General features: G+C 36.6%; 1 protein-coding gene across 1 annotated transcript; it reads left to right on the top strand.

The window, feature by feature from the left end:
• Positions 1–86: 86 nt before the first annotated feature.
• On the top strand, positions 87–10,964 carry cryl1 (crystallin, lambda 1). The gene is made up of 8 exons (XM_048194210.1): positions 87–245; positions 705–812; positions 2,209–2,335; positions 3,150–3,311; positions 4,025–4,219; positions 9,285–9,393; positions 10,319–10,425; positions 10,594–10,964. The coding sequence occupies exons 1-8, from the start codon at positions 205–207 to the stop codon at positions 10,690–10,692; spliced, it is 948 nt and encodes a 315-aa protein (XP_048050167.1). The 5' UTR covers positions 87–204; the 3' UTR covers positions 10,693–10,964.
• Positions 10,965–11,355: the final 391 nt, after the last annotated feature.

Here is an 11,355-nt window from a genome sequence, read left to right as displayed (position 1 = left end):
CTTTTAACATTACATTTCTAAATATACGTATAAACTTCTGAGCGTATAAACTATTATTCTTCTGCAAAAATCCTGATGTATTTAGGCACGAGTGGGACGCCGTAGCTCCGCCTTTCCTTCGTGCACATGATAACCTGAGGTCTGGTGATATTAGGGTTCAGGAAAGTAGCGGCTTGAGTTTTGAATTCTGTAAACGAGACTGCTATGAGTTCATTAAAAGGAAAGATCATTACTGTTGTCGGGAGGTGAGAGATAACTCGTCAGTTAATGTCAGTCTTTCCATTTGCGCAGACATGATTATCTAACAGATTGGTCTTTGAACTCTACTATGATGGTGTTTATGAATAGATGTATTTCTCCATATCAGAACAGTGCATGTGAAAAATGAGCAGTGCAATCATTTATGATAAAGCTCAGAAAAACATGTAACTCAGTATTGCGCTCATTTCACATATATTGGTGTTATTATTCTGACTATTTTACATGTTTTTATGCATGGTCATCAAAGTCATTAAATCTGTGAATTCATGTTTTTTTGTCATGCACTAAAGTTCATTGCAATATTTAAGTTCCTGTTGAAATAGCATCAGACACATCCCTCATTCTGGTATATAGATAATCAATTGATTTTCACTAATCTTGATCTATATTTGTATGTGGCTCATTTACTTTGTCCTCATTTTTATGTATGTGGCATCATAAAGTGGACTGATTGGCCGTTCCTGGGCCATGGTGTTCCTGAGTGGAGGATACAAGGTCAAGATCTATGACAACAAACCAGGACAAGCATCAGGGGCCATCACAGAGATCAGGTCAGTGGAAAGCAGGAAAGAAAATATGACTAAGTCAAAATGACCTGTTGACCTTCACCCAAATACTCTCCCATTACTGCTCAACTTTTTTTCAGAGCAGGTTTATGACCCATTTTGATGTTACAAGCTATGAAAACCAATGCTCAGGGGAGCTAATAAATGGCAAATGTACATAATGTGTAAAAAAGATAATAATAATAATAATAATAATTAAAGCATGGGCGTCGGAACCATTGTATGGGTGGGACAAGACCCATATTCCTCTGGATATGCAATCTCTTGATTCTTTTTCCCAAATCTTTTCACAATAATTTCCTTATTTTACTGAAATTATAGACGCGTAAGCCGATTATTATAAATTGAGGGACAAGGAAATTAATTAGTTGTAGAAACTGAAATTATTATTATTATTATTATTATTATTTGTTACAGCTTAGGCTATAAAAAGTTAGGCTATTGTGGTTTTTCTTCTTCTTCAGCATGTCAGTTTGTAGTAGTTCCCACGTGCCAGTATTCAGTTTCGCTTCTCCTGGCAGCGCAACGTCTTGTGCGGAAGATACATTTTGCTTTTCTGACAATTTTCAAATGGTGACAATAGCTTTGGAATATTGGGAAAAATCATGAATATATGAGACAAGATGGACTCTGTACTAGTCATTTGTCAATGCCCTCTCAAAGCACAAAGCCCGATGGGCTATGATAAAATAATTTTATTAAACTGACTTGTTTACAAAATTTCTAGTGCTTTCCTTGTTCAAGGACTTTGTATAATTTCTATTTTAATGCACTTTTAAAGATTGGATCACCATAATTTGTACAAAACGGGCTTGCTTCTTGTGTCTGCTGCAAGTTTTGCACACAAGCCACACACCTTTCTTAACTGACGATCGATAAGATCTATCTATCTATCTATCTATCTATCTATCTATTAATAGCATCTACTTCAGTAAAAAAAACTTGGGGGAGGACCCACCCACATTTTTTTGCTTAAGACGCCCATGAATCAAAGTATGCACAAATTAATGTTTTGGTACTGTCTGTCCATATCTGTTTGTTGTTTAACACACCTTCTTCCTTGATTCACCTCTTCTGTCACCAGAGGGAGTTGTAGAGCTTTCTGTCTCCTAGATATGATCTAGATGCCCTGACTTTAATGCAGTAAAAATGACGGATTAGGGCACATAAATTATCTTCTGTAATGCATGCTGAGTCGCTTCAGTTATTAAGAGGAAATACAGTTTTTCTGAAAGGCATAATTTACAATACACAACAAAACCTTATCTGCAACGGATACAGATATTTTATCAATCATAAACCATGGCTGAATCACTGTATTTGGACATAGGATAGGTATTTTTGGCAGTTTTTGAACACATTTTGTTTTGTGTGTGAGCAGGAAACAGCTTGAGGAGCTTCAGCAAGCCCAAATGCTAAGAGGAAATCTCAGCGCTGCAGAGCAGTTGAGTCTACTCAGCAGTCATGATGACTTGCAGCAGGCCCTAGAGGGAGCTTTCTTTGTCCAGGTATAGTTTTCCACTCAAACACACTAGATAACTTCCTGTTCAGCCAAAAATGACACGGGGGAACAATGTATGAAACAAACGTAATGGGTATTTCATGTGTGGAGAAGAGAGTTATCACATGATACATACCAAATCAGTCATTCCACATTTAATTTAGTCAGAAGTGTGACTGTGGTTTTAGTTCTGCAAGAGCATTCCATGATGGCTCTGTCACTTGAGTTAATGTGATTAACTATTGAAAATGCACCCAGGCTTAATTATTAAAATATATTGAACACTTAGGAGCCAAGCCTCTGTTTGCTATAGGAAAATGCTTTTTTTCAATTAAAGATGGATGAGCTAATGTGTCTGATCATGCATTCTTGTCTTTGTACTACATTCATTGACAGCAGATGGTTTCTGTATGTCTCCGTTATGATGACATCAGCATTTAATGACACCATATATGTGCTGATACTGCTGTATTTGCACATTCTTGCATTAGTGATATTCATATTATTTTAAGTTATTTTTATTTTTTTTTAGGTTATTATTTTCAAGTTATATTACTTTTTTATTACATTTACTTTAGCAGTTTGGTTTGGATGCTTGTTTTTATCCCATTATATCCTCTAAAGTCTTCTTATTCTTAATGTCGAAATGAAAATTCATACACAATTAATTCATTGTTTCTGCTCTTGTATTTCCTCCCTCTTTCTCTCTGTGCTCTTATTGTAAAATAGTTGCTACAACTTCAGTGTGGTACATTTCATAACGTCACGTTTGATACATTATTGCCCATCAACTGCTCTTGTCCTCTGTTTTCTGTGAAAAGGAGTGTGTATTTGAGGACCTGGAAGCAAAGCAGACCGTCTTCCATGAGGTGGAGAATCTGGTCACAGAAAGCGTGATTCTCAGTAGCTCCACTTCCTGCTTGATGCCAAGCAACGTGTTCTCTCGTGTTCAGAACCGAACTCGATGCATCATATCTCACCCGGTTAGTTTTGATTACAGTCACATTGAAAATGAGTCAAATCTAACTGTTAAGCTTTATTATGAAATTGTAAGAAATTATTATGTAAGAAAAATAGAAATAATGAAAATGATTATTAAAAAAACAAAAACAAACTCAGATTTTGTTTGTTCCAGCGTAATATTCCGGCTTTAGTTTGAACCCCCAACATCTCCCATTGAAAACAAAACACGTCTAGACAAAAATGTATTCATGCTAATTATGCTAATGGCTACAGCATAAATCCTCCTACAGATTCCATTCATTTTGAATGTTCCTATAATGAAAAGAAACTTTTGAAAATGAAAGCATTGAAAGTATTATTTACATGGACATTGTTTTTCTTGTCAGCCCTGATAGACATGTTTTTTTCGCCGTCTGTGGTGAGAAATGGAGAGAAGTATTTTAGGCCCAGAAGGGCATTACTGCATTTTGATTCCTTGCATGCTCAATGGAAATTCCACTCTGATCTCATGAAAGGTCTTGCCAGTCTTGTTGTCCTTCAAAACGTTCAAATAGTTCACCTTCACCTGCATTTAGTGAATGTTTAATCCTAAATGTGGTCAGACATTTTAGTCAGAAAGACCTTCATAGTTGGCTCTTATCTCTAGCTCTGGTAAACACATCGGTATAGTGTCTTGTCTGTGTCCAGGGGCAGTTAAACTAGTGTAATTTCCTTCTTGTTTTTAACCTCTCAGGTAAACCCGCCCTATTATGTGCGTCTTGTGGAACTGGTGCCACACCCCGAAACACTGCCTGCTGTAATAGATGTTGCTTACTCACTGATGACGGATGTCGGACAGGCACCTGTGCGCCTCAAGAAGGAGATTGATGGTTTCGCATTGAACCGTGTTCAGTATGCCATTATAGCCGAGTCCTGGAGGCTGGTTCAGGTTGGTTGAGCCATGGAACGAAGTCACATATGAGTTGTGGATATTCTGTGTACTGGTTTGGCAAAATTCATAACATGTTAATAACATGAAAGTTCTGTCATTAATTACTCACCCTCATGTCGTTCCACACCCGTAAGACCTTCAGAACACAAATTAAGATATTTTTGATGAAATCCGATGGCTCAGTGAGGCCTCTATTGCCAGCAAGATAATTAAACACGTTCAGATGCCCAGAAAGCTACTAAAGACCTATTTAAAACAGTTCATGTGAGTACAGTGGTTCAACATTAATGTTATGAAGCGACAAGAATACTTTTTGTGCGCCAAAAAAAAACAAAATAATGATTTTATTCAACAATATCTAGTGATGGGCGATTTCAAAACACTGCTTCATGAAGCTTCGAAGCTTTACAAATCTTTTATTTCGAATCAGTGGTTCGGAGCGTGTATCAAACTGCCAAAGTCACGCCCCCCAGTGGTGAACCATTGAAATTTCAAAACGCTTATGACGAAGCCTCGTTTACTGAAATCACGTGACTTTGTCAGTTTGATACACGCTCCAAACCACTGATTCAAAACAAAAGATACGTAAAGCTTCGAAGGTTCATCATTAGATATTGTTGAATAAAGTCGTTATTTAGTTTTTTTGGCGCACAGAAGAGTAAAGATCGATTACCAATGGTAAAATCATTGCAACACACAGTTTATCATGGTTTATTGGTTGTTCGTGTGTGGGGAAAAAAATATTGCTGTCAAATCTCATTACTCATCTCTGAACAGGAAAGTCCAAAATGCGTTTTCTAAATTTTGATGTACGTCTCTGTTACACTCTGTTATTATAGAGAAAGGGAAGTGAAGTTAGTGGAAAGAAAGAATGAACAGAGACTATTGGGTAACACGTTATTTTACAGTATCAGTATTATGCATGTTACATGTAGTTACGTAATAGCTATTAATAGTAATAGCTATAAATAATACCTATAAATTATGCATGCAACTAACCCTAAACCAAACCAAACCCTTAACCTAACCCTGTAGTAAGTACATGTAGTTACTTAATATTACTCAGAACTTAAATGTATAATTACTGTGTAACAAAGACACCTTGAAATTAAGTGTAACCTACTATTGTATTTATTAAAAGCAACATTCATACTCTTATCACATGCTGTTTACAAATGATCAATTGAGAAAAGGGAAAAAACATCTCGTTTCCTTGTTTCTCTTTTAGAACAGCCAGCTTATCTTTCCTCACACTGGTGGTTTTGTCCTGCTTGTACAGTACACCTGTATTACAGTGTATCAAATGAACATAGGGTAGAGTGAGGTGATCCACTTTAAAAACCATGCCCTTTTCAGCTCTGCCCACAAGCAAAAACAAAAAGCAGAGTCAAGAAAGCACTTCAACAAACAATGGACATCTTACTGCATAATCACAAACTGTATATGATTCATGGCGACACTGAATGATGGTTCCATACTTGGGTGTGGAAGAACATATCGTACCTCTTTGTAAAAGAGGTGTGGTGAAATTGTATTTTATTATGCATGATGGCAAATTTTTAAAGGTCAGTTAAAGAGACGCAGTTAACTCTTTTGAGAACCGTTAATCCTAACCATAGTTGTAGCCAATAGTAGCTACGTAATAACGTTAGTATTACCCATTTTGTTGAAATCATGGTTTTGTTGCCGTATGACACTGTGTCTTTGTTGGTTCCTGGAAAGCTTTAGATGGGTCAGAGTAAAGTCCACTTCTCTTCAGCATCCACAACAGCAGTTAATTCTCTGACAGATATTCAAAAGATAGTCTGCAAACTTGTGCATGATGTGGACACTCAAACACCACACCAATATGTGCTTGTGCAAATGTATTTAAAAAAAAAAAAAAAAAAAAAAAAAACATTGTTTAGAAGGCAGTGAATGACCGCATGCTTCTGTCCATGCAGAGCTTATGAAAACTGAGAGTATGGCCCTGTCTGGTCTTTGATAAAGACCCTTATTCTACATTAGTGACGCTGATTAACCAAAAGATTTTTATGCACAACACAGTTATCTCTTATAATTATCACTTAGGGAGTAATTGTAAAGATTCATCATCATCATCATAATTTTATATCATAAATTACTCACCCAAACAACATTGTTTCAAACGCATGATTTTCTTTTTTCTGTCTTCTAAATGAGATATTTCAAAGAATGTTCAGACTGCACTTTTCATACAATAGCAGTAAGCAGAAGAAAGTCAAATGAGCAAAGAAAAAAATCGGTTCTTCGATCCCAGAGGAATACTCTCGATGTTTATATAAAGCCAAAACAGAGGTTCCTTGCTGAAGAAAAAGCCCTTGTGTTCTTACCTGAGAACATGCTGTGACTAAATCAAAGTGACCGACATTTGATAGGTTAAAAATCGAACCACTTGTACTGATGTTGGTTAGTGTCAAATTTGCTATTCATTTAAGCTGGTCAGAGATGCATGTATATGTTGAATATAGCATGCTTTTTGACTGGCATGACAGCTTTACTGCTTTGAAAGATTTATAACCACTGAATAGAGGCAATACTGAAGGAAAAGCTTTTGTGAGGCTAAAGACAAAATGTTACATTTGTTGTAAATGTCATTTGTATTGTACCATTGATCTTATTTATCATGTCCATATTTAGGAATATATATACAGTACAGTCCAAAAGTTTGGAACCACTAAGATTTTTTATGTTTTTAAAAGAAGTTTCGTCTGCTCACCAAGGCTACATTTATTTAATTAAAACTACAGTAAAAACAGTAATATTGTGAAATATTATTACAATTTAAAATAACTGTTTTCTATCTGAATATATTTCACAAAGTAATTTATTCCTGTGATGGCAAAGCTGAATTTTCAGCATCATTACTCCAGTCTTCAGTGTCACATGATCCTTCAGAAATCATTCTAATATGCTGATCTGCTGCTCAAGAAACATTTAATGTGTACAATTGTACAAAATATTTGTGTACAATATTTTTTTTCAGGATTATTTGATGAATAGAAAGTTCAAAAGAACAGTGTTTATCTGAAATCTAATCTTTTGTAACATTATAAATGTCTTTACTGCCACTTTTTATTGATTTAATGCATCCTTGCTGAATAAAAGTATTCATTTCTTTAATTTCTTTTCAAAAAAATACAAATAAAAATTCTTACTGACCCCAAACTTTTGAACGGTAGTGTATAATGCTACAGAAGCTTTGTATTTCAGATAAATGCCTTTCTTTTGAACTTTCTATTCATCAAGGAATCCTGAAAAAAAAAGTACACAACTGTTTTCAACATTGAAAATAATCATAAATGTTTATTGAGCAGCAAATCAGCATATTAGAATGATTTCTGAAGGATCATGTGACACTGAAGACTGGAGTAACGATGTTGAAAATTCAGCTTTGCATCACAGGAATAAATTACTTTGTCAAATATATTTAAATAGTACACAGTTATTTTAAATTGTAATAATATTTCACAATATTACTGTTTTTTACTGTATTTTTAATTAAATAAATGTAGCCTTGGTGAGCAGACGAAACTTCTTTCAAAAACATTAAAAATCTTAGTGGTTCCACTAAGTGTTTTTTTTTTTTTTTGAGGTATCATGACATACTTTTGACATCTTCCAAGTCTTGTGATTTCCTCGCTGTCAAAGAGAAAAGTTACATTTCTAAACATTCCTCATTTGAAGCACAAATATACAGATTTACAGAGATCATGCAATCACTTTGCCCTCTTGCACAGTTTTACTGTCACTGACAATTAAATGTTTTGTGTCAACTTCTATGACATACTTCTCCTCCTCCTTCTCTCTTGTAGGCAAATGCTCTCAAGAATTTCAAAAGAATCTGCCATCTGAATTGTTAAAAGGTTTGACCAAGCGCCGACCATCATTTTTTAAAAAGCCATGTTGATGAACCAGTTAAACCAGCATGCATACTGATTTATGTATACGAGTTTTCTTCCATTACATCACATTTTAAAGGCCAGTTCACACTGCGCCGACAGACGGCAACAGACACTTCGTCGGGTTTTGTCGGATCAGTGTGTTTCCCCAGTCAGTATCTGTTTTCGGCGCTTGATTGAACATGTTGAATCGGTGCTTGTCAGGTCGTGCAATGTCTGAGAAGTGACATACTGTAATCTGGTGATCCGCGTAGGTCAGGTCTGTCAGTGCCTTAAAACTGTACTAGCTGAAAAACAGTTTGATCTGATGATCATAACAGCACTAAGCTTTCCGCAACCCTTTTTTTTTAGACTTTTAGACTTATAAACTTATGTTTTCATGATCTTGCCTCTTACATATTGTGTGTGTGTGTGTGCACACAGAGGTGCGTTTTTGTTTTTTATGATGAGGATCATTTAAAGTTTGGACGGTGCACTACACACAAGATTTGCAGCTCAAATCCACTCATGCTTCCTCTCAAAGTTCAGGCGGGCCTTTGAGAGAGAGCCAGCTCTGGAAAGTAGAGCGGCTGGGAAAGCTAATGGCTGCCCCTGGTGATTACCGTATACAGGAAAGGCCCCTTTTCACGGTTTCCCCAGCCAGTCCGCCGCCTGGCGACACTGAGATAACGGCCTCGTTGTTGCACGCAGGAAATGAACAAAGACCACCCTGTCCCCCTCCTAAACTCATCCCCCCACTGCCCGTTCTGTATCCAAGCTTTGATTTCAGCACAGTCAGGCAACAGGTATCTGTGGCCACAGGTAATCTGAGTGCAAAGTGGGCCCAATGCCTGGCACAACTATGCTTACCTCCCCTTGCCATACCATCCCATTGTTCAGAGGACACTGAGTTAAATGATAAGAGAAACCCAATACAGTGGGAGCAGCTTTAGTACTCTTCAGATGGGACAAAAAGGGGGGGGCAACCTCCGTTTTCCCCTCAGTCAGGTGAACCTTACCTTGTTGGCTGGACAAACTACTAAGCAGGAAGCTGTAATTTTAGGATTAGAACATCAGTAAACCACTTTTAGAAACATTGTCTTTCATCCAAGTGTATAATGCAGAGCAAGTTGCCAAATGAACTTCTCTTTCTTCTCATCCAGGACGGAGTCATCTCAGTGAAGGACATTGATCTGGTGATGTCTGAGGGCCTGGGCATGCGCTATGCTTTTATAGGTCCCATTGAAACCATGCATCTCAACGCACCAGAAGGCAAGCTACCCATTAACCCATGGAATCTTTTTTTTAAATGGCATAATGAAACTTTTGTAATTAACCACTGAGAAGTTTTTGTTTTCATCATGCATGGAAAAAACATTGCTGTGGTGCTTGGGGCAGCGGAAAAGCAGTCTGTGAAAAAGCTGCTGCCGTTATCAATGATCAACCTCACATGACTTTAATAAGTGTGTGTGTGTGAGCGAGAGAGTTGGTGAAAGTAACTGAAACAAGCTCAAAAGTGTGTAAATCTGAATGTGTTTTGAAGAGATCTCGTGTTCACGGTGAAAATCAGACGGCAGTGTGAAATCTGTAGGATGACCCTGCTCCCCCCATGAAATGTGCTTTGCCATGTGACACCAGTACTAGCGTTTGATGATGACAGATGAATTATTATCCTCAGCCCGGCCTGCTTGTACTGTGAGTGAGGTGTTACAGTACTCTCACTGTGGTGATAAAGCCCCCTGTATTCACAGAGTTTCGCCCTTGTTTCTTGTAATGGCACAGGTTCTTGGAATCTGTAAGGGAAGAACTATGGCTGAACTTTCAATGGTGCACGTCTTATCTGCTGAGAGACCTTCTAAAAGCACTCATGCCCTTCAGATGAGGAGCTACTCAATTCATGCTTGAAAACTCTGCTCGAAAACATCTATTTGCTGAGTCATTTTGGACTCAATTCCACATTGAATATGCAGACTTTACCTTTTGTGTGAAAGTTATTCAGAATGACAAGGCAGTCTTTGATTATACTAAATATGAATTTTGTAGCTTGGTTAAAAAATTATACAATAATATTAAATAATATACTTAAATGATCTAAACAGTTTGTGTAATATGTTGTTTTTAGAGTCAGATTTAATGGTCTGCTGTATTATATAAATGCCTCTTTATTTAATCCTTAACATGTGTTTTGTCTGTCCAGGTATGGAAGACTATCTCCAGCGCTATCGTGAGGGCATGAAGAGGGTTCTTAATGCTTTTGGGCCTGTACCAGACTTTTCTGGAGAGCCAGCAGCTAGAATCATAAAAGTATGCAATATTAATAATATTTTATGAATGGAAAAAGTCGGTTGTTTTAGAAATCTCAAAACGGACCGATGTTCTAAATGACCACAATTGTTTTATTAAAAATAATAATAATAATAATAATTTTTGTAATCATTATAAACTAAAATAAAGATTTTATCACTGCTTTAGGAGATCTGTGAGCTGATCCCTTGTGAGCAGGAGCATCTCACAGCCAGAAGAGAAAGAAGAGATCAGCTACTGATGGGACTAGCTAAGCTAAAGAAATGAGGCTAGTCCATAATGGAAATGGTCATAGATCATCTGAGCCATTGTTGTCCTTGGTTGAATATTTCCCTGCTGGGCAACTGAATATGTCTGATTATAGATGAAAATGACTGTAACAAAAGCTAACCTCAGAAATGGCTTAAGTGTTCATTTAATTATGAATTGAATTTTAACAGTATTTTTAAAAATCTTATATTTGTGACATACTTGTTATACAGCAAAGCACTTTCTTGCTCATGGTGTAAAATTCACAATTAAAGGGAAAATGAAAGCAATCTCTAGTTGGCAAGTCCTTTTCCTGATCCATGCTCCCCAGTGAGTGTTTGACTCGGCATGAAAAAAAATATGGATCCTTTTAGCAAATGTGTTTTCACTTGTGACTTCTTCATGGCACATTTATGAATAAGTATGTGGACACTTACCTTAAAATGTCTGAATGTTTTTGGATTACATAACATGGCAAACCAAGTGTCAGATACAAATAAATAATGCTAGAACATTTCTCAGAACTAACAATGACTTTTAACCAACTGGTGTCAAAGTGTATGACCTCAGTTCACACCGGTTCAGCAGGGTGAAGTTCATGACATTAAGTATGAAAATATTCCATATTACAACATAATTATGATTTTGAATAATTATTATCATTTAAAGATAACTAACTTA

Source organism: Megalobrama amblycephala, linkage group LG6 (assembly GCF_018812025.1).
Source record: "Megalobrama amblycephala isolate DHTTF-2021 linkage group LG6, ASM1881202v1, whole genome shotgun sequence".
NCBI lineage: Eukaryota > Metazoa > Chordata > Actinopteri > Cypriniformes > Xenocyprididae > Megalobrama > Megalobrama amblycephala.
The sequence above is the reverse complement of the archived record's forward strand: the minus strand, read 5'-3'. Positions and strand labels throughout refer to the sequence as shown.

Coding starts and splice junctions, on each gene's coding strand:
- cryl1 (XM_048194210.1), top strand. CDS start 205: ATGAGTTCATTAAAAGGAAAGATCATTACTGTTGTCGGGAG. Junction 3,312..4,024: donor GATGCATCATATCTCACCCG/GTTAGTTTTGAT, acceptor TTAACCTCTCAG/GTAAACCCGCCCTATTATGT. Junction 4,220..9,284: donor AGTCCTGGAGGCTGGTTCAG/GTTGGTTGAGCC, acceptor CTTCTCATCCAG/GACGGAGTCATCTCAGTGAA.